Here is a 24371-nt window from a genome sequence, read left to right as displayed (position 1 = left end):
TATGCGCTGGGTACTCACGCATAGGCCCAACGAAAGGGCCGGTTTCGTGCATGTACTGTGCATGCGCGGGAAACCAGAACTTCCATTCCCCTGAAGGAAGGGGTTCACAGGTCGAACGTGTGCACCAGAGAGGCTGCACGTACGCCTGGAACTTCCGGTTTCTTTGCAGGTTTCTCCAGGAGGGTAAGTCTCCAGCAGTTACGCTTTTAAAAAGCAGGCGCAAGGCCTGCTTTTAACAAGGCAAGTGGCGAATTAAATCAAATTCAAACATTTTCCAGAGGTTTATTAATTTTAAATACTGTAAAGCAAGGTAAGTTTATTTTTAGCCCCGTTAAAAACTGCAATTAACTTTTTCAAAAATGTAAATTGTTGTTTAAAAATAGTTATTTTATAGTTATTTTAAAATTACGATTTAAAAAAACGATGTATTTGAAGTTTTAGTTAGGTTTTGGGGCGATCTCTATTCATAGATTTGACAGGTCTTCCTGTCAAATCTATGAATAGAGATTCCCTGCTACGATTGGATCTGCATGGCCCACGTGATCCCAGGGGATGCTCAAAACTAACTGCGCCCCTGGGATATGCAAGCACAGCGCGCCGGCAGCTGGAGGAGGCCCAGGATCAGAAACCCACGCGGGCACACATCACAATGGCTGGCGTGCTAGGTAAGTGCAGGTCAGGGGCTTGCAGCCACGGGAAGCCTACGAGCTGAATTTCTGGCCCAATATTACACCCAGTCCTGTTAAGGCACAACCCTTCCATTTTGTGCAGCTCCCACCGCACCAGAACTGGTTCTAATGGCCCAGAAATATGAAATCGTTCCACCTGTAACATTTACCCAACCACGCATTAACCTGCTGGGGAAAAGAGAAAAGCAGTGTATTTTTTAAATGATGAGTGATTGGGAAATGTTGGGCTACAGAGGGACCTGCGTGTCCTTGTACACGAATCACTGAAAGTTAACATGCAGGTACAGCAAGCAATTAGGAAATCAAATGGTAGTTTGGCCGTTTTTGCAAGATTTGAGTATAAGAATGAAGACGTCTTACTGCAGTTGTATAGGGCCCTGGTGAGACCACACCTGGAGTATTGAGTACAGTTTTGGCCTCCTTACCGAAGGAAGGATACACTTACCATAGAGGGAGTGCAACGAAGGTTCACCAGACTGATTCCTGGGATGGGGAGGTTATCCTATGAGGGGAGATTGAGTAGACTAGGCCTATATTCTCTAGAGTTTAGAAGGATGAGAGGTGATCTCACTGAAACATACAAAATTCTACAGGGTTTGACAGGGCAGATGCAGGGAGGATGTTTCCTCTGGCTGAGGAGTCTAGAACCAGGGGTCACAGTCTCAGGATAGGGTGTCGGCCATTTAGGACTGAGATGAGGAGAAATGTCTTCACTCAGAGGGCGGTGAATCTTTGGAATTCACTACCTCAGAGGGCTTTGGAGGCCCAGTCGTTGAGCATATTCAAGGCAGAGGTCGATAGATTTTTCAATATTAAGGGAATCAAGAGATATGGGGATAGGGCAGGGAAGTGGAGATAAGGTACAAGATGTGCCATGATCTTATTGAATGGGGAGCAAGCTTGAGGGGCCAAATGTCCTATTGCTGCTCCTTTTTCTCATGTACTTATGTTCTTTATCTTACTGTTCCTATACTCACTGTGCAAAACTGCACATCTGCAGACAGAGCAGACAAGTTAACCTTTTAGATTTGGCCCTTGCTCCAAACTCACCCGCTCTCTCCACACACGCTGCCTGGCGTGTTGTATCATTACAGCATCGGCAGTTTGTTTGTCTTTTGTTTATTGGGTTAAATTATCTTCCCATAACTACCGCAGCGCCGATGTTATTTTTTTGTCAGATTCTCTGCGAGACAACCCTGGACTATTAGGGGATCAGTGAGGAATTACGGGACAAAACTAAAGAATAAAACTTTTGATCGGAATTGGAGAAATAAAACCATCCAACGTTTGGAGCTGAAATGAAAAAGAAAAACACAATTCCCGCCTTTCAGATCAACAACGTGACCGTGTGAATCTCACTCACCTCTCACAGTTATAAGCACAGGGTCACTCGGAGCCGAGGTTAGCAGCCTTCCCCTCATATCGACTTTATACAGACATGTGTAATTCCCACCAGCGGCTTGATCTATATTCTCGACGATGAAGGTGACAGAACTGTTCCCTGCAGCAGCAGGCAGGACTTCTGAGCAATTCGCTTCCTCACATCTGTTTAAGTAAAATGTGAGTCCGAAAAGCTCCCGGGGGCTTGTACAATTAAAAGTGACTTTGCCACGCTTTACCAGAAGTCTAGAATCCACTGATATATTTGGTTGGTGTAGGCCTGTAATTGGAAAGGAACAAGCAGTGACGATCCATTGAAATACAACTCAGTCTTATTACTGTAAGCTAAACTGTAATACACCGGAGGCAACAGAAGGGGCGAATGCAACGAAAATCCACTCATCCACATCTTGATTATTGTGTGCAGTTTTGTTTGCCTTATCTGAGGAAGGATGTTCTTGCCATGGAGGGAGTGCAGCGAATATTCACCAGGCTGACACCTGGGATGGCAGGAATGACGTATGAGGAGAGATTGGGTCGATTGGACTTATACTCGCTGGAGTTTAGAAGAATGAGAGGGGATCTCATTGGCACTCATAAAATTCTGACAGGACTAGACAGACTAGATGCAGGAAGGATGTTCCCGATGGCGGGGGAGTCCAGAACTAGTGGTCACAGTCTATGGATAAGGGGGTAAGCCATTTTAGGACAGAGATGAGGAGGAATTTCTTCACCCAGAGAGTGGTGAACCTGTGGAATTCGCTACCACAGAAGGAAGTTGAGGCCAATTCATTAAATATATTCAAGAAGGAGTTACATATATTTCTTAAGGCTAAAGGGATCAAGGGATATGGGGAGAAAGCAGGGGCAGAGTACTGAATTTGAATGATCAGCCATGATCTCATTGAATGGCGTAGCAGGCTCCAGGGGCCGAATGGCCTACTCCTGCTCCTATCTTCTATGTTTCTATGTAACGTCCTGGGTGGTTATAGCTGTAACAATGCAAAAGCTGCTCGATGTCATCCCGGACAAGACAGTCCCCCTAATCTGCAGCCCATTCACCACCTTTAACATCAACTCTCTCACCCATCATGCACTGTGAATGCCGGGTGCAGTACGATACTGGTTATGTTACTGGACCAGTAATCCAGAGGCCTGGACTAATGATCCGGAGAGATGATTTCAAATTCCAACACGGCAGCTGAATTTAAATTCAGTTAATTAAATGTTCTGGAGTAGTATCAGTAATGGTGACCATGAAACAACCGGATTTTCGTAAACACCCATCTGGTTTACTAAAGCCGTTTAGCGAAGGAAATCTGCCATCCTTACCCTGTCCGGCCCACATGCGACTCCAGACCCACAGAAATGTGATTGAATCTTCACTGCCCTCTGAAATGGCCAATCAAGCAACTCAGTTGAACAAAACCGCTAGGGAAAACAATAAGAATAAAACCACATCGGCATTGACCGAGGCACAGAATTTGGATACGGCAAAGGCACAGTCAACCCTGAAAAGCCCTCCTCAGTTGTGTCAAATTTGGGAGACCTGTTTCACTGACTAGTCAAGCAACAGCCTGATATATTCATACTCATATAATCATACCATTCAGCCAGACGTCCCAGACTCCTCCATCACTATCCCTGGGTAACTTCTGTCCTATAACACAGTGATATACAGTGGGGAATAGTAGCCCTGGTAGTCTTGAACATTATGTCCGGACCCCATGAAGTCTCATGGCTTAAGATAAATCATTGGCAAGGAAACCCATGCACTGAGGGTAGTAAAGCACAGAATGTTCTTTAGGTAGGGGGACACAATTACCATCACCAACAACGGCTCGGTAGCATCACTACTGAGCGTGCCTTGAAGAAAATAGCTGCCAGACTGTGCATGTGGTGAGAAAACCAACACGAGAGAAAAATCTACTTGACCTCGTCCTCACCATTCTCCCAGTCACAGATTCATCTGTCCATAACAGCATTGCTAGCAGTGACCACCGCACAGTCCTTGTGGAGACAAAGTCCCATCCTCACACTGAGCACACATTCCATTGTGTTGTGCAGCACTACCACCGTGCTAAATGGGATAGATTCAGAACAGATCGAGCAGTTCAAAATCGATGGAAATCTATGAGGCGCTGTGGGCCATCAGCAGCAGCAGAATTGTACTCCAACCACAGTCTGTAACCTCATGGCACGGCATATCCCTCACTGTACCATTACATCAAGCGAGCGGACCAACTCTGGTTCAATGAGGAGTGCAGAAGTGCAGGAGCAGCACCAGGCATACCTAAAAGTGAGGTGCCAACCTGGTGAAGCTACAACACAGGACGGCATGCATGCTAAACAGTGGAAGCAGCGTGTTATAGACAGAGCTTAGCAATCCGACAACAAACGGATCAGATCAAAGGTCTGCACCCTGACATATCCAGTCGTGAATGGTGGTGGACCATTAAACAATTAACGGGAGGAGGAGGCTCCATGAATTTCACCATCCTCAATGTTGGTGGAGCCCAGCACACGAGTGCAAAAGACAAGGCTGAAACATTCGCAGTGAACAGTCATCCTGTGAGTGTCAGGACCCTTTCTACAGACACCCTGTGAAGAGCTGAGAGCAGAGACCCTCTCTGTGAATATTACACACGGTTACATTGAAACAAGGATACATTTTATTAGGAAATATCTAAAGCATTGAAAAGACGTTATTAACAATCTCTGTTCCCATGCACTCACCTGCTATAGTGACTGCCACAGCATCGCTGAGCTGGGACATTACTCGCCTTGTTTTCACTGACGTTTCATATTGACATTGGTATCGCCCTCCTTGGTTTGTACCGGTAACTGTGAATGTTCCAACACTGTCCTTTATGAAGATTTGACGAGGGGACAGCCGCTGATTATTTCGGTAAAAGTAGATTTTACCGCGATACTCTCTGCTCACGATGCAGGCAATGGCGACTGTCTCTCCTTCTAAATACACTCCAGAGGATTGGTCAAGCGATATCCCTGGAGGTGTTAGCGGATCTGTAGTATTTAATGGACAGTGGGAAATTGGCAATTTAATAACGATTCTGTTGTGTTTACACCGGGGACTGAGATGCCAAAAACGCTGAATTCACGATTTCCTGAGCGGAATCAAGCAGAAGCGTGACGAAATATAAATCAGATGAGGCATCTATTTCCAAAATCAGGTTTTGGCCAAGAAATTTATCTCTAAGTTACCAGCGCAAGAAGTGAAATTGGTTGAGTTGAAATGAAATTCTAATTCCTGCTAATTTTGCCGCAGCGTAAACATGATTAAAAGAAACATAGGAACAGGAGTAGACCATTGAGCCCCTCGTGCCTGTTCGGCCATCCAATGAGATCATGGCTGATATTCGAACTATCTCCTTAAAGCCACCTTTGGCCCGTATCCCTTAATACCTTTGGTTAATAGAAAGCTATCAATCGCGGTTGTAAAATTAACAATTGGTCTCGTATCAATTGTCATTTGCCAAAGATATTTCCAAACTTCTACCACCCTTGTGTGTAGAACCGTTTCCTAATTTCGCTCCTGAAGGTTATGGCTCTAATTTTTAGACTATACCCACTCGTCCTAGAATCCCCAACCAGCGGAAATAGTTTAACTCTATCTACCCTATCAGTTCCCCTTAACAACTGGAAAACTTCGATCCAATCACCCCTTAACCTTCTAAAGTCTAGGGAATATAACCCTAATTTGTGTAATCTTTCCTCGTACCTTTACCCTTGAAGTCTGGGTATCATTCTGGTAAACCTATGGTACACTCGTTCCAAGGCCAATATATCCTTCCTAAGGTGTTGTGCCCAGAACTGCTCACAGTGCTCCAGGTGTGGTCTAACCAGCTGCAGCATAACGTCTATCCCCTTGCATTCTAGTCCTCTAGATAGAACGGTCAGCATTCCATTAGCCTTTTTCATTATTTTCTGCAACTGTCCATGACACCATAATGATCTACATACCTGGACCCCCAAGTCTCTTTGGAGCCCCATTGTTTTAGCTTTTAACCATTTAGGAAGTACCCTGTTCTATCCTTTTACGTCCAAAGTATATGATCTCACATTTGCCTACATTGAAATCCATTTGCCCATTCAGTTAATCTGTCGGTATCCCTTTGTAATTTTAAGCTGTCATCTACAATGCCTACAAAACCGCCTGCCTTTGTGCTGTCGGCAAATTTGGATGCATGACATTCTATGTCATCATGTTAGTCGTTAAGAAATACTGTGAATTGTTGAGGCCCCAGCACAGAATCCAGCAGGACACCACTCGTCACATCCTGACAATTTGAGTACCTATCCATTATTCCTTATGTGTGTCTCCTGCCACTCAGACAATTTCCTAAAATGCTCAATTATTTGCCCTCAATTCCGTGGGCTGCTACCATAGTTAACAGTCTCTTATGTGGGACTTTATCAAATACCTCCTGGAAGTCCATATAAATAACATCCATAGATAGTCCCCTGTCCAGTACTTTAGTCACCTCCTCAAAAAATTGAATCAGGTTAATCAGGCATGGCCTAACTTTCACAAATGCATGCTGATACTCTGATCAACTGAAAATGTTTGAGGTGTTCAGTCACCCTATCCTTAATTATAGACTCTAGCAATTTCCCGAAACAGATGTTAGGCTAACTGGTCTATAATTCTCTGGTTTACCACCCTTGCCGTTCCTAAATAGCAGATTGACATGCGCCATGTTCCAATCTGAAGGAACGGTTACTGATTCGAAAGTACTTTGGAAGATTATACCTGGGGCATCTGCAATATGCTTACCTGCTTCCTTTAAATCCCTGAGATGGAAACTATCTTGTCCTGGGGATTTTGTTACACTTTAGTGGAATTCTTTTCTTCATTACTGTTATTTTGATTACACTAATTTTATTAAGTCCATGTCCCTGATTCAACATCAGTTTCATTGTGATTGCTGGCATACTGTAAATACTGATGCAATGTCATTATTCAACATGTCTGCCATTAAACCATGGGAATGCGCATTTTAAACAAAGGAGTAAAGTTTTAATTGGCTAGAATGTTTCTAATGGGGCAGTAATTCCTTCCCAAACGCGTGAGTACAGAAAGGGTACTCACGCGTCTGGCCGGAGGAAATGCCGGTTTTCAGCATGCACAGCGCATGCGCTGAAAACCGGTATTTCCTCTCCTCTAACCCAAGCGGTGAAAAGGCTAGCACGTGCGCTGTAGGGGGCAGCGCGTGCGTCTTGGATTTCCTCTGTTTTGGGGGGTTTGCGCATGTGTAAAGGCCTCCGGTCTTTACGCTTGTAAAAAGCACACGTAAGTATTTATTTTTACAGGTAAGTGGTGTTTTGGTGCAATTTAGAATTTTTTTTCCACAGGTTTATTATTTTAAAGAATCTACAATAAGGTAAGTTTAGTTTTAGACCCTTTTTAATAAAAATTAATTTTTTTCAAAAAAAAAAATTGTTTAAATTATGTGTTTTAAATTATTTATACTTAATTTAACGATTGGGATGTTTTTTTAAATGTTATTTAAAGTTTAAGTCGTGTTTAGGGGTGCAGTACTTTTCATGAGTTTGACAGTTCTTACTCTCAGCCGGCACATCGCACCAATTACGACGCTGGGTCAGGTTAGCACAGCTTGCCGACATCAGAATCGGGCCACTGACAGGAAATGCACTTTCAGATGTCGGCGCGCTGGGTAAGTGCACATCGGGGGCTTGCACGTGCGGCAAGCCCCCGACACCAAGTTCTGGGCCAATATGTTTTGGGTGTGTGCATCGCTAGTTTTTATTGCCCATCCCTAGTTGCCATTGAGAACTTAAGAATTAGGAGCAGGAGTGGGCCATACAGCCCCTCGAGCCTGCTCCGCCATCCAACATATATATCTCAAAGCCTGAATGGCGAGTGAACTGCAGGGAAACGTGGAGGTAGTGCTGTCCCCATGCTCCTGCTGCCCTTGTCCTGCTCGTAGGTGGAGTTTGCGGGTTTGGCAGGTGCTTTTATCATGCAGTCCAGTGGGAGACATGGGTAACCTCAATGTAATTAATTTAAATTATTCCCATAACCGGTTAATTTGGACACTTTCAGCGCACAGTTTGGGTTGTCTGTCAGAGAAATCTGTAACATGACAAGATCAGCCAGTCTGGTGGTGCCTCAGGAGGGGACTCTACACTCAGTGGCAGTCAAGGCCTGGTAATGTGGTGTCATTGTGCCATTGAACGGCTCGGGCTGGTAATTCAGATATAAGAGAGGAAATCAGGGACATAGAAGTGCAATAATATCACACAGCCTGCACGTAAGAATAATGAAGGTTCCCACGTTGACACTGGACCTAATCGGTTTTCTCAAGACAATGGCTGCATTGAAGACCCATCTCTGGAAAGCAGTGTTTCCTCAGTACTGAACTGCAGGGGGCAACTTTACCTAACCCGTCCGGCGGTAATGCGACGTTTTCGGTCGGCCGTCCATTTTACACTTTACATTTGCGGGATAGAATGTTTTTTTCTTAATCTGTGCCAGCTTGCATTATGAGGCGAAGATTTGCACGGGTTGAAGTCACAGCCATCTGGCTTAGTGTGGTATACATTCGGATTGGCTGGTAGAATGTCTTCAATTAAATAGCAAATCAGGCCAAGTGTAATATGGGTTCCGATACTCTATCGCTCGTTTTGCATTACCAGCCAAGACTCATTTCACCACACAATTGAACATATTAACGTAGAGATCAAAGTGAATAAATTATCTCCATTAATGCTGTCGCTGACAGGAAAGAGCCAGCCTGTGTATTCCGGACCTGTGTACAGAGACCCTGTCAAATGCTGAGCTCAGAGACCCTCTCTGTCAATATTGAAATCTGTTACATTAAAAGAAGTATGATTGTTAGCAAATAGCAAGAGTGTTTTATAGGCATATTAGTCATCTCTTTTCCCCAATCACTCACCTGCTATAATGACGGTCACAGCATCACTGGGTTGGGATTCAAACCACCTTGTTTTAACAGAGGTTCCATATTGGCATTGATAATGCCCTCCTTGGTTATTACTGGTAGCCAAGAATGTTCCAATGTTGTCCTTTGTGAAAAGTTGATGAGATGTCAGCAGCTGACTATCTCTGTAAAAATAGAACGATCTACCGGGATATTCTCTGCTCACTGTGCAAGTAATGGTGACTGTTTCTCTTTCTAAATACACCCCAGTCGATTGATCAAGAGATATCCCTGGCACTGATAGCAGATCTGTGGTAAAATAAATGGATACACCATTGAGAAATGGAGCTGTGGATATTCATGTACAATGGAATGTTGGTTATTCAATAATGATTGTGCCGTGTTTAACGGAAGTGTTTCCATCGCAGAATTAGTTTCCACAATGTGGGAATTCGCGATTTCAATAGCGCAATCAGCGGAAGGACATCAGCTGGGAGTTCCATTTACTAAATCAGGTTTGAGCGGTGAAATTTCGCTCCGGGAATCAAGCGGAAGGAGGCCGTGTTGCACGAAATTCCCATCATTGCTAATTTGGTAAAGATACAAACACATAAGAACATAAGAAATAAGAGCAGGAGTCGGCCATTCGACCGTTCGAGCCTGCTCTGCCATTCAGTAAGATCAAGGCTGATCTTCTACCTCAACTACATTTCCCTGCACTACCCCCATATCTATTGATTCCCTTAATATCCACAAATGTATGGATCTCTGTCTGGAATACATTCAACGACTGAGCCTCCACAGCCCTCTGGGGTAGAGAATTCCAAAGATTCGCAAACCTTTGAGTGAAGAGATTTCTTCTCATCTCAGTCCCAAATGGCCGACCCGTTATTCGGAGACTGTGACCCTTAGTTCCAGACTACCGAGCCAGAGGACACATCCTCTCTGCATCTTACCTGTCAAGCGCTGTAAGAATGTTATATGTTTCACTGAGATCACCTCTCATTCCTCTAAGTTCTAAGAAGATAAGCCTCAATCTCTCCTCACAGGACAATCCCCACATCGGACAAACCATTCTGGTGAATCTTCGTTGCAATCCCTCTATGGCAAGTATATCCTTCCTTATGTAAGGAGACCAAAACTGTACACAATATTCCAGGTGTGGTCTCACCCATGCCCTATATAATTGCAGTAAGACGTATTTACTCTTATACTCCATCCTTTAGTAATATAGCCCCACATACCATTTGCTTTCCTAATTGCTTGCTGTACATGCATGTTAACTTTCAGTTATTCTTGTACAAGGACACACATGTCTCGCTGAATACCAACATTTCCCAATCTCTCACCATTTAAAAAATACTCTGCTTTTCTAGTTCTCCTACCAAAGGGGATAACTGCACATTTCTCCACATGATATTACATCTGTCACGTTTTTACCCATTCACTTAACCTGCCTCTAGCCCTTTGACATCTCTTTGCGTCCTCCTCACAAATTACTTTCTCACCTAACTTTCTATCGTTGGCAAACTTGAATACAGTACATTAGGTCGCCTTATCGAACTCATTGATATAGATTGTAAATAGCTGAGGCCCAAGCACCGATCCTTAAGGTACCCCACTAGTTACAGCCTACCAACCAGAAAATGACCCTTTTATTCCTGCTCTTTGTTTTCTCTATGTTAACCAATACTCAATCCATGCTAGTACATTACCGCAAATCCCATGAGCATTAATTATGTGTGTTAACCTCTTGTGTGGCACGTTATCGATTGCTTTATGAAAATCCAAATACACTACATCCACTGGTTCCCCCTTATCTACCCTGCTAGTTACAACCTCAAAAACACTAACTGACTTGTTAAAACACGATTTCCCTTTCATAAATCCGTGTTGACTCTGCCCAATCATTATATGGTATTCTAAGTATCCTGTTACCATGGCCTTAATAATAGATTACAGCATTTCCCTACTACTGATGTCGGGCTAACTGGACAATAGTTCCCCGTTTTCTCTCTTCCTGCTTGCCTGAATAGCAGGGTTACATTTGCTGCTTTCCAATCCACGGGGACCATTCTCGAATCTAGGGAATTCTGGAAGATCACAACCAATGCATCCACTATTTCTATTACCACCTCTGTTAAAATGCAAGGTCGTAGGCCAGCATGTCCAGGGGTTTTATCGGCTTGTAGTCCCACTAATTTTTCCAGTACTATTCCTTTACTAATATTAATTTCTTTAAGTTCCTCATTCTCACTATACACTTGGTTCCCCATTATTTCTGGAATGCTTTACCTCTCTTCTTCCCTGATGACTGATACAATGTATTTTAATGTCTCTGCCATTATTTTATTACCCATTATAATTTATCTTGTCTCTGTCTATAAGGGGCCCAAGTTTACTTTTATTAATCTCTTCCTTTTTACATACCTATAGATACATTTACAATCTGTTTTTATGTCTCTTGCTAACTTATTCTCATATTCGAATCTCTCTCTATCAATCTCTTGGCCCAGCTTTGCTGAATTCTAAAATCATCCCAATCCTAAAGCTTCCTACACTTTTTGGGAACATTCTAAGCCTCTTCCTTTAATTTAATAGCATCTTTAAATTCGCTTGTTAGCTACGATTGAACAATTTTCCCCGTGGTGTTTTTATTCCATATAGGAATTTAACACAATTCAGCGAGTGAGCAAATCTATAGCACAATGGACGAGCAGCGGTTAATAAATGAGAGCTAACATGAATTTGTTAAAGGCAAATTCTATCTACTAAAGTATTGGAGAGTGTTGATGAGGAAAGTGCCGTTGATGTTGTGTATATAGACTTTCAAATGTCTATATTTTGAGTAATGAGCCAGATTTAATTAACAGCCTAACCATGTGTGAACATTTATGGGAATCAAGGGATATGGAGAAAGTGCAGGCAAGTGGAGATGAGGTAAAAGATCAGCCATGATCTTATTGAATGGCGGAGCAGGCTCGAAGGGCCAAATGGCCAAATCCTGCTTCTACTTCTTATGTTCTTATGTACTTATGCAATAGAAATCAGAACATGATCGAGTTCAATGTAGCATTTGCAAGGGAGCAACACGAAACAGCTACTGAGAGTCTCGATTTGTGTCAGGCCGACTTCAACAGGTTGAGACAGAGACTGTCTACAGTAAACGGGACAAATCTGTTAATGGATAAAACGACAGAAGAACAGTGGGAGAAAGCCTAAAATAACATAAGGTGATACATAACCAGTTGGTACCCCTGAGGTGCAAGAGCCCTATTTGCCAAAAATAACAGCCATGGAGGACTAAAGAGGAGAGGGACAACATAAAACTAAAAGAAAAACCATTCAAAAATGCAAACAATAGCACAGATCCTGGCGAATGGGAAAGATACAAGGAACAGCAACTGGTCACAAGATAGATAGTAAGAGCTACAAAAAGAGTGTATGAAAAGAAACTTGTAAGGCATATCAAAATCAACACAAAGAATTTTTATATTTATGTTCGGAAAAAGAAGGTAGTCAGGAGCAATGTTGGCCCTTAAACACAGAAAGCGGTGATATTGCCAATTATAATAAAGCAATGGTGGACATGTTGAGTAATTACTTTGCGTCAGTATTCACGGTAGAGGAAGAGGATAGCGTGTCAATATTGAATCAGGGACAGGAACTCAATAAAATGAACATAAGTAAAATAACAGCAATGAAGAAAATAATGGCTCTAAAGAGTGACAAATCACCAAGACCAGATGGTTTCCACCCCAGGGTTTTAAAGGATGTGTGTGAGCACGTTTCAGATGCCCTAACTATAATCTTCCAAAGTTCTCTCGATTCTTTAGATTCCTTTGGATTAGAAAATTGAGCATGTCACTCCGGTATTTAAGAATGGTGAGAGAGGGAAACCAGGGATAATAGACCAGTTAGCCTAACAGCTGTAGTCTGGAAATTGCGAGAGCATATAATTAATGAAAGGATGACTGAACTCCTCGGAAATTTTCAGTTGATCAGAGAGAGTCAGCATGGCTTTTTGAAAGGTTGGTCATGCCTGACAAACCTGACCGAATTTTTTGAGGAGGTGACTAAAGTAGTGGACAGGGAAATGTCTATGGATGTTATATATATGGACTTCCAGAAGGCATTTGATAAAGCTCCACCTAAGAGACTGTTATCTAATCTAGAAGCCAAAGGAACTGAGGGAAAATTATTGAGCTGGTTAGAACATTGACTGAGCGGCAGGAGACAGGCAGTAGGGATAATGAGTAGGTACTCAAATCGGCAGGAGGTGATAAGTGGTTTCCTGCAGGGATCTGTGTTAGGGCCTCAACTATTCACAATATTTATTAACAACTTAGATGATGACAGAGGAAGTCATATATCCAAATTTGCCGATGACACAAAGATAGGTGGAGTTGTAGGCACTGTAGATGAAAGCATAAAATTACAAAGGGGTATCGACAGATTAAGTGAATGGGAGAAACTGTGGAAAATGGATCTCAATATAGTCACATGCGAGGTCATCAAATTTGGATCTAAAAAAGGACAGAACAGGGTATTTTCTAAATGGTGAAAAGCTAAAAACAGTGGAGGTCCAAAGAGACTTGGGGACCACGTACATAGCTCATTAAAATGTCATGAACAGGTACAGAAAATAATCAAAAACGCTAATGGAATGCTAGCCTTTATACCTCGAGGACGAGAATATAAGGGGGTAAAAGTTTTTGCTGCAGCTATACAAAACCCTCGTTAGGCCACACCTGCAGTACTGTGAGCAGTTCTAGGTGATGGACATCGTGAAAGTTAAACGTTTAACAGTCGAACAACTTTGTATCTTAAAGCAACAGGCTTCCCTGGAAGTGTCGTAAAAGGAGTGCACTGTCATGCTTTCCTAGACATAAACAGGATGACACTAAAGTGCCTGAGGAGAAGGCTTTGCTTGTTTTTTGAAATGTAAAGTACTTGAGTAAGAGAATAAATGTTAGTGATGACATCACCCATGAATGGTCAATGTTTAATTTTAGCGTAATAAACATGGAAAGTAGGTATCCATTAGATACAGCTAACAATTGGTCAAAATACTAGAACATGTTACATCAGGAAGTCTCGTTTAATGGGAATGGTACTGAGGTAAACCATTTCAAACTGCTAACATAGATAAGAACATAAGCAATAGGAGCAGGAGTCGGCCATCTGGCCCTTCGAGCCTGCTCCGCCATTCAATAAGGTCATGGCTGATCTTCGACCTCAACTCCACTTTCCTGCACTATCCCCATTTCCCTTGATTCCCTTAATATTCAAAAATCTATGGTTTGGTCTGGTTCCAGAGAATTTGGGAAATAGATATGACATTTTGACATTTTGCTTTGTTGCAGTCACAATATGGTGTACAAAAGAGCATGGCTTTCAACAGTTGGGCAGAGTGTACTCGCCAGATACGGAAACCGAATATTCACTCTCTGTATGCAGTTAAGACTGATTTATTTTACTGTGTATCAATAAAGTCTGTTCCGCACACTCCACTACGAAGTCCAGTGCTTACTCGAATCATGCTGTTGTGAATCAGAGGTGAAATGAGGTTGCTTATCACTCGGCACCACACCTTAGGAAGAATATATTGGAGGGAGTGCAGCATAGGTTTAATAGAATGATACCCGGACTGCAAGGGTTAAAATACGAGGAGAGATTGTACAAAGTAGGGTAGTATTCCTTAGAGATTAGACAGTTAATGGGTGATCGGATCGAAGTTTTCACAATATTAAGGGGAAGAGATAGGGTCAATAGGGAGAAACTATTTCTGCTGGTTGAGGAGTCTATGATTAGGCGGTATAGTCCAAAAATTGGAGCCAGACCTTCCAGGAGTGAAATTAGGAAACACTTCTACACACAAAGGGTGGTAGAAATTTAGAACGATCTGCCGCAAGTGACAATTGACGCTAGATCAATTGTTAATTTTAAATCGAAGTTTGCTATATTTTTGGTAATTAAAGGTATTAAGGGATATGGGCCAAAGGCGGGTAGATGGAGTTAGAATACAGCTTAGCCATGCCTCCTTGAATGATGGAACAGTCTCGAAGGACTGAATGGCCTCCTCCCGTTCCTATTTTCCTAAAAGACGTCTGGTTAAATACTAAATTATACGCTTGTTATCAACATGGAATCTCATTGGTTTAAAGGGACAGTGGCAGCGTCGAACCGATATTGGCTACGAGGCAGAAATGAGAGTGTAGTGGTGAACAGTTGATTTTCAGAATGGAGGGAAGGATACAATGGTATTCCCAGCGGTCGGTGTTAACTCCACCGCTCTTTTTGAATTAACAAATTGCTGTTCCCCTTCACTCACCTGCTACAGTGACCGTCACAGCCTCACTGAGCTGGGATTCAAACCGTCTTGTTTTGAGGATGCTTCCATATTTGCATTGGTACCGTCCTGCTTGCTTTACGCTGGTAACCTTGAACGATCCAACGTTGTTCCTGATGAAGAGTTGATGAGAGAGCAACAGTTGATTATCTCTGAAAAAGTAGAAGGTTTTACGGCGGTATTCTCTGTCCACGGTGCAGGTCATGGTGACAGTCTCTCCTTCTAAATACACCCCAGTCGATTGATCAAGAGATAGCCATGGTTGTGCTGGTGGATCTGTGGAAAAAACAAATGGAAAAGACAATGAGAAATGGATCTGCTGACTTACTTGTGCAGTTGCAGATAGGCAACTCAATGCGCTTAAACTGTGCTGAAGGGACTGCGATTCCACAAATGGTGAATTCACACATTAGCGCAGTTAGCGGAAGATCGAAATAAAATAAATCAACGGGAGTTCAATTTGCAAAATCAGGTTTTAGCTCAGAATTTGGGGATACCAGCAACACAAAGAAATTGCGTTGCTTTAAAATTCCCATTTCTGCTAATTAACCAAGGCAAAAACACAATTAAAAGAATGAACATCAGCGCTAAAGCCTGGAGATTCACATATCAAATATCGGAGTTAAGAGCTGGTGGGATTGGATTTTGTATTATGCTTTTGAATGCAGGCATTTCTTGCCTGTGCATGGTTGCCCTTTAGAAGGTGGTGGTGCACATTATTCTTGACGCAGTCCAAGTGTGGCACAGGGATATCTGTCCAAGTCAGGGTGGCACGTGACTTGGAGGGGAACTTGAAGGTGAGGATGATCCCATACACCTGATGCCTCCTCAGTGGCGTTGTTCGCGGATTCGGGAGGTGCTGCCGAAAAGCAATAGAGTGAGACATGTGGAAAACCACAAGGTAATGAATTTGAAGAATTCCTCACACGGGAATCATTTCGAAAATCTCGGCACACAGTGTGGGTAATGTGACCGAGAAACTGGTAATGTGACAAGGCCATCAAACTGGCGGTTCCGCATCAGGTAACGCTACAGTGAGAGCAATCAAAATCCTGGCGTTTTGCTCTCATTGAGGTATTAAACGGTTCATTGTGCTAGTTCAGATTGGTAGCGGGTAAAATTTGTAATTGATGGTAGAGAAAAACTGTCGACGAGAAACTGGAAGCCTGTTTTGCACCCGATGTGGATGGAAATGAAATTTGGGCGAATATAAACCATGGTACATTTCGCGATCGCCTGTTTGCACTCCGGCCAAATGTCAATTTCACCCTGTGTATTTTCACGGCGTGAGCGGGCATCAAATGATAGCGGATTTCCTTAGAGTAAAAGGACATGAAACTTACCCACTACCGTTATCTTCACACTTTCGCTTCGATCTGACAATATCTGCCGCTCGGACACTGTTTTTCTATAAGCGCAGGAGTAATGTCCTGACCCGGCCTTCAGTAGGTTGGTGATGTCAAAGGTGACAGCAGATTGCGATGACTTGGCTGTTTTGGTTTCGATTGGTGTATTCTCGCCTCTTCTGTATAAATAGAAACTGCTGCCTAAATATGGAGAATGGGCTGCACAGCTAACCGTAAGTGGTTCTCCTATCACAAACACTTGATCCGGACGGGTAAGAGATACTGATGGTTTTGGAGGGTAAGCTGTAAGGACAAAAAGGAAACATATTGATGCTAAATTTCTGAAGACATACGGAGGTCATTTTAACCTAAGCCACCGGGCTGGAAACGGGGGCGATCAGAGCATCTGCCGGATCTGCACTCGCATTTTCCCTACTAATGAGGTCAGTCTATAGTTCCCTGTTTCCTCGCTACCTCCTTTCTTGAATAACGGGATTTGCATTTGCTACCTTCCAATCCACGGAGACCTTTTTTAGAATCAATGGAATTCTGGAAGATCTAATACAATGCGTCAATATCTCTGCCGCTAGCTCTTTTAAAACCCTTGAATGTAAGCCATCAGGTGAAGGCGATTTGTCGGTTTTTAGTTCCATTAATTTCTCCAATACTATTTCTTTGCTAAAACTAATTAATTTAGGCTCCTCATTCCCGCTAGACCCTTCCAGAATCTTTTTTGTGTCCTCTACTAAGACAGATACGAAGTACTTGTTTCATGTCTCGGCCGTTTCTTTATTCCCCATTATAATTTCTCCTGTCTCTGTCTGTCGGGGACCTATGCTAATCCCTTCCTTTTTGCACACCTATAGAAGCTTTAAAAATCTGTTTTTTATGTCTCTTGCTACTCTCATATTCTATTTTCCCTCGCTTCAGCAATTTCTTGGTCCTCCTTTTCTGCATTCTAAAATCGTCCCAATCCTCAGGCTTACTACAATTGTTGGCAACATTATAAGCCTCTTCCTTTATTCTAATACTATTTTAACATTTTTGTTAGCCACGTGTGAACCAGTATTCCTGTTTGGTTCTTATTCCTTAAGGGAATGTATATTCACTGCTAAATATTAATTATTTATTTAAATGTTTGCCATTGCTTATTTGCCATCATATTTTTTAGTTTAGTTTCCCAAGCTGACCCAGCCAACTTGCCTCTCATAACTACGTAGCTTACTTTGTTCAGATTTAAGAGCCTAGTTCAGGCCTTAACTAAATCACTGTCAAACTCAACAAAAAAAAATATTATGATCACTCTTCCCCATAGATTCCTTTACTACAAGGTTATTAATTAACCCTGTCTCATTGCAAAATACACTTTCCTACTTGCTTCACCGACATACTAATCTAGAAAACTATCTTGAATACATTCAATGAACTCGTCCTCTGCACTATTACTGCAAAGTTCATTTGCCCAGTCTATACGAAAATTAATGCCTCCATGGTTACTGTATTACCCTTGTTACATGCACCTCTAATATCCTGAGTTATACGCTGCCTGACGCTACAACTATTGTTAGCGCCCTATAAACTACTCCCACCAGTGCCTTCTCACCCTTGTTTTTTTCTTAGCTCCAACCAATGTGATTCTACATATTGATTCTCCTGGCTAAGATACTTTCCCTCTAATGTATTTATCCCATTCTTTATTATCGGGCTATCTTCCCTCCATTGTCATATTACTGATCTCTTCTAGATGTCAAATATGCTGGAATATTTAGTTTCCAACCTTGGTCACTCTGCAACCACGTCTCATTAATGGCTGTTAGATCCATTCCATTTATTTATTTTACCTGTGCTATAAATTCATTTTTTTGTGAATGCTTCGCACTTTCAGATATAGTGCTCTTAGTTTTAACTTTTCTTTCTATTTTCCCTTATGTTACCTAGTCACGAATGCCCTATTACATTGTATAAGCTCTCTGATCCTTTCTAACACACTCTGCATATTTTTACCCAAATCGCTACACTGTTCTTCGGTCTTGATGTTTCCCTCACTGATTTTCAATTAACGTTTCCTGAATCCTCCCACCCCATCCACTTCATTAGTTTAAAGCTCCCTCTATCTCCCTAGTTATTCGATTTGCCAGCATACTGATCTCAGCCGGTTTAAGTAGAATCCGCTCCAATAGAACAGCGCCCTCTTTCGCAATACTGATGCCAGTGTCCCATGAAACGAAACCTCTTCCTCCCACACCACACTTTGAACCACGCTATTAAATTTGTTTGTCACTATGCAAATTCGTGCGTGGCGTGGGAAACAAAAAAGGTGACTCAACCGTGGCTAACAAGGGAAATTAGGGATAACTTAAGATCCAAGGAGAGGACATATAAATTGGCCAGAAAAAGCAGCAAACCTGAGGATTGGGAGCAGTTTAGGTTTCAGCAAAGGAGGACAAAGGGATTAATTAAGAGGGGGAAAATAGAGTATGAGAGTACGCTTCCAGGGAACATAACAACTGACTGTAAAAGCTTCTATAGATAAGTGAAGAGGTAAAGATTGGTGAAGTGAAGCGTACGTCCCTTGCAGTCAGAATCAGGGGAATTTATAATGGGGAACAAAAAAATGGCTGATCAATTAAATACACACTTTGTTTCTGTCTTCACAAAGGAGAACACAAATAACCTCCCAGAGATGTCGGGGAACATAGGGTCTAAAGAGAGGGAGGAACTGAATGAAATCAGTATCTGTAGGGAAATGATGTTAGGGAAATTGACGGGATTGAAAGCTGATAAATCCCCAAGGCCTGATAATCTACATCCTAGGGTGCTTAAGGAAGTGGCCCTAGAAATAATAGATGCATTGCTGGTCATCTTCCAAAATTCTATAGATTCTAGAACAGTTCCCATGGATTGGAGGGTAGCTAATGTAACCCCACTATTCAAAAACGGTAGTAGAGAGAAAACGGGGAATTTTTATTTTTTTTTAATTCATTGATGGGATGTGGGTGTCGCTGGCTAGGCCTGCATTTAGTGCCATCCCTAATTGCCCTTGAGGAGATGGCATTCATAGTGAGAGAATTCGAGTACAGGAGCAAGTTGTACAGGACCTTGGTGAGACCGCACCTTGAGTATTTTCTGCAGTTTTGGTCGCCTTATCTGAGGAAGGATGTTCTTGTCATGGAGGGAGTGCAACGAAGATTCACCAGACTGATATCTGGGATGGCAGGAATGACGTATGAGGAGAGGTTGGGTCGATTGGGCTTATACTCGCTGGAGTTCAGAAGAATGAGAGGGGATCTCATTGAAACTTATAAAATTCTAACAGGACTGGGCAGATTGGATGCAGGAATGATGTTCCCGATGGCTGGGGAATCCGGAACCAGTGGTCACAGTCTAAGGATAAGGGTTAAGCCATTTAGGACAGAGATGAGGAGGAATTTCTTCACCCAGAGAGTGGTGAACCTGTGGAATTATCTACCACAGAAGGCAGTGGAGGCCAATTCATTAAATATATTCAAGAAGGAGTTGGATATATTTCTTAAGGCTAAAGGGATGAAGGGATATGAGGAGAAGGCATGAACAGGGTACTGAGTTTGGATGAGATGCCATGATCGCATTGAATGGCAGAGCAGGTTCAAGGGGCCAGATGGCCTACTCCTGCTACTATCTTCTATGTTTCTACGTTTCTATGAGCAAGAGAGCGGGACTATTTGCACAGTTCATCCAAAGAGCCAGCACAGGCACGATGGGAGGAATGGCCTCCTTCCCTGCTGCATCATACTATGATTCTATGATTGAGACCAAAAGTCATTCGGTGTTATTCCTCTGTCCTAATATTAAACGTTTCATTGTATTAGAGTGACTATTGTATGAATGTTTGAAAGTGCCAAGAGCTTGAACAGACATATTAGCAACATATGTTCACTGTCACTCACCTGCCATCGTTACCAACACAGCCTCGCTGAGTTGGGACCACAACCATCGTCCATTGACCGAGGTACCATATTGGCATTGATACCGCTCACCTTGGTTTGCACTGGTGACCGTGAATTTTCCAATGTTGTGCTTTGTAACGATTTGACTAGAATATAGCATTCGGCTGTCTCTGTAAAAGATGAAGGTTTCACCAAGATGTTCTCCAATCGCAGTGCAGCTAAGGGTGACCGTGGCACCTTCTAAATAAACACCAGTCGACTGATCAAGCGATATCACCGGCGTTGTTAGTGGATCTGTGGTAAAATAATTAGATAATAAACAATGTCAAATGGATCAGTAGGGGTTTCTTGTGCAGTGGATAGATGAGAACTGAGTAACGATTGCACTGTGTTGAAGGGAATTGATTACATAGGTAATGAGCTACAGCAAAAGGGGAATGTGTGATTTCTTTGGGGATATAAGGCAGAAGTGCAAAATAACAAAATAACCAGATGTGATGATATTTCCAAAATCTAGCTGCAGCCCTGAAATTGCAGCGTGGAAAGCGGGTGAAGAAATGAGAATGAATTAATCTGCCATTTCTATTTCTCCTAAGTCAATGAGGGAGCAAATTAGAGTTATAAAAGTAAATGCTTCCTCTAATCCACGGCGAATTAGATTATAAATGACGGAGTTAAGTGTCGCTGGACTTGTAACCTTATGGACACGATCACCCGCACCAGTTTTCCGCATTTCATTCATTCAGTCATTTCAACATCTCGCCATGATTTTAAATTCTACCATTCTCATTTCTCCCATCTTGTATCGTGATCCACTCAGTATATAATATCTCTCCCGTCTGTATGGAATGGTGCTGTAGGCATTCTTTATATTGCAGCTGTCGGTGAAAAATATGGTACCACTCACCTTATTGGTCATCAGGCAAACTGTTCAGCAGGGAAAGAAAACAAGCTACCGATTGTGCTTTCAGAAACATTTGATTCTCAATAAAATGCGAGATTGAGGGTTTAAGGTGAGAGGAAAGTTAAACAATTATACCACATTAATGGTAAAACATTTAATAAATATATCCATTATTTTTCTAATATACAATGCTGTTTTTTTCTAGGATTTACGTGTTTTTCTATCGTGACAGTTTGCAATTTTTCCCATAGTGTGTTTTGTAGATATGGGCCGGGCAGCGTCTGACAACAGTTATGGATATCGGTGCCATTATCAAAACGATCACTTGTAATATTTACTGCCAATGCAACCAAGCCATATCTGAGATAATAAGAAAATGCTATGGTCCAGCTATGCTCGTTGCTTTAGTTTACATGCAAAGCATTACATAGGATATACAGTAACAGGTTATTCAGCCCAACCCGTCCATGCCGGGGTTTATGCACCCCTCGAGCCTCCTCCCATCTTCCCTCATCTAAATCTATCTGCATAACCCTCTATTCCCTTCTCCCACATATGCTTGTCTAGCCTCCCCTTAAAAGCATCTATACTATTGGCTTCAACCACTCCCTGTGGTAGCGAGTTCCACATTCTCACCACTCTGGGTAAAGAAGTTTCTTCTGAATTCCCTATTGGATTCCTTGGTTGCTATCTAATATTGATGGCTTCTAGTTATGCTCTTCACATTTTCTCTGTACCCACTCTATCAAACGTCTATCTCTGGTTCAACTGAATTGTAAATTTATCAAATGGATTCAAATTCAATCAGCCCCCTGGTACATTTATTTACAAACCCTATGTAAATGGTTTCTGAGATTTGTTTGAACATCACTTCTCACTAATTGAAACGAGTTTTCTTGCCCTACTGCTCAATGGAGGTAATCTTAACATTTATCGATAATGTAAAATGGTGGGTATCGAATCGGCCGCCGATTGCGCCCCTCTTTCATTCCAATGACGCCTACTTGCTCTATCACCACCAGGTAAGATTAACAAGGGTACTTAAGGAAGTGGCCCTGGAAATAGTAGATGCATTGCTGGTCATCTTCCAACATTCGATAGAATCTGGAACAGTTCCCATGGATTGGACGGTAGCTAATGTTACCCCACTATTCAAAAAAGGTGGTAGAGAGAAAACGGGGAGTTATAGACCTGACATCAATACTGGGGAAAATTCTAGAGTCCATTATAAAAGATGTAATAGCAGAGCACGTGGAAAACAGTGACAGGATCGGACAAAGTCAACATGGATTTACAAAATGTAAATCGTGCTTGATTAACTAGTGGAAATTTCTGAGGATGTAACTGGTAAAATAGATAAGGGAGAACCAGTGGCTGTGGTGTATTTGGACTTTCAAAAGGCTGTCGATAAGGTCCCGCATAAGAGATTAGCGTGTAAAGTTCAGGCACATGGGATTGGGGCAAGGTATTGACTTGGATAGAGAACTGTTTGGCAGATAGAAAGCAAAGTATTGGAATAAATGGGTCTTGTTCCGAGTGGCAGGCAGTGACTAGTGGGGTACCACAGGGTTCGGTGCTAGGACCCCAGTTATTCACAATATATATTAATGATCTAGACGAGGGAACTAGATGTAATATCTCCAAGTTTGCAGATGACACAAAGCTGAGTGAGCGTGTGTGCTATGAGGAGGATGCCGAGAAACTCTAAGGATGATTTGGACAGGTTGGGTGATTGGGCAGAAGCAATATAACGTGGATAAATTTCAGAATATCCACTTTGGTGTCAAGAACAGGAAGGCAGATTATTAACTGAATGGCAATAGACTGGAATAAGGTCCTTGTGCACCTGTCGCTGAAGCTAAGCATGCAGGTGCAGCAGGTGGTTAAGAAGGCAAATGGTATGTTGGCCTTCGTAGCAAGAGGGTTCGAATAAAAGAACAAGGATGTCTTGCGGCAGTTGTACAGGGCCTTGGTGAGACCACATCTTCAGTATTGTGTGCAGTTTTGGTCGCCTTATCTGAGGAAGGATGTTCTTGCCATGGAGGGAGTTCAGCGAAGATTCACCAGGCTGATACCTGGGATGGCAGGAACGATGTATCAGGAGATATTGGGTGGATTGGGCTTATACTCGCTGGAGTTTAGAAGAATGAGAGGGGATCTCATTGAAACTTATAAAATTCTGACAGGACTGGACAGACTAGATGCAGGAAGGATGTTCCCGATGGTCGGGGAATCCAGAACCAGTGGTCACAGTCTAAGGATAAGGGGTAAGCCATTTAGGACTGAGATGAGGAGGAATTTCTTCACCCAGAGAGTGGTGAACCTGTGGAATTTTCTACCACAGAAGGCAGTTGAGGCCAATTCAGTAAATATATTCACGAAGGAGTTGGATATATTTCTTATGGCTAAAGGGATCAAGGAATATGGGGAGAAAGCTGGGACAGAGTACTGAATTTGGATGATCAGCCATCATCTCACTGAATGGTGGAGCCGCCTCGAGGAGCCGAATGGCCTACCCCTGCTCCTATCTCCTGTGTTTCTATGTTTCTTTGTAAAGCCATATCCTGGCCAGATCTGAACCTTTTGATATTTTCCATACCACACGGACGAAGTATTAAAATTCTGCTGACATATTTCAGTGGAGGATTGCTTGATAACGTGATCTTGGTTACTGATTGTTTGGAAAAACTTTTCTACTCACTTTAGAGTAACATGTGGTGCAACAAGAGCACTTGCCAACTGTGTAACAGCAGTAGTAGTTTCAGGAGAAACTCATTCGGCATAATGTTAACTTTGGGCAATAGCGATTGAAGCACCTGATATTCCTTTTCTTTTATATCAAGGGAGG

At 42.4% G+C, this 24371-nt stretch overlaps 1 protein-coding gene across 1 annotated transcript in view; it reads right to left on the bottom strand.

The window, feature by feature from the left end:
• Positions 1–24371, bottom strand: part of LOC147086878 (immunoglobulin superfamily member 1-like) — a 108358-nt gene that overhangs the window by 54018 nt on the left and 29969 nt on the right. The window contains exons 3-8 of the mRNA XM_085978348.1: positions 20620–20789; positions 16691–16894; positions 15330–15623; positions 9011–9304; positions 4806–5096; positions 2053–2349 (exon numbers count right to left, since the gene is read on the bottom strand). Coding sequence (XP_085834474.1) covers positions 2053–2349; positions 4806–5096; positions 9011–9304; positions 15330–15623; positions 16691–16894; positions 20620–20789 — 1550 coding nt within the window. The remainder of the gene's footprint in view (positions 1–2052; positions 2350–4805; positions 5097–9010; positions 9305–15329; positions 15624–16690; positions 16895–20619; positions 20790–24371) is intronic.

This window comes from Somniosus microcephalus, unplaced genomic scaffold (genome assembly GCF_052327205.1).
Source record: "Somniosus microcephalus isolate GS21.2 unplaced genomic scaffold, FLI_Smic_1.0 unresolved_chr7, whole genome shotgun sequence".
Classification (NCBI taxonomy): domain Eukaryota; kingdom Metazoa; phylum Chordata; class Chondrichthyes; order Squaliformes; family Somniosidae; genus Somniosus; species Somniosus microcephalus.
Note: the sequence above shows the minus strand (reverse complement) of the source record. Positions and strands in the feature narration are given on the sequence as shown.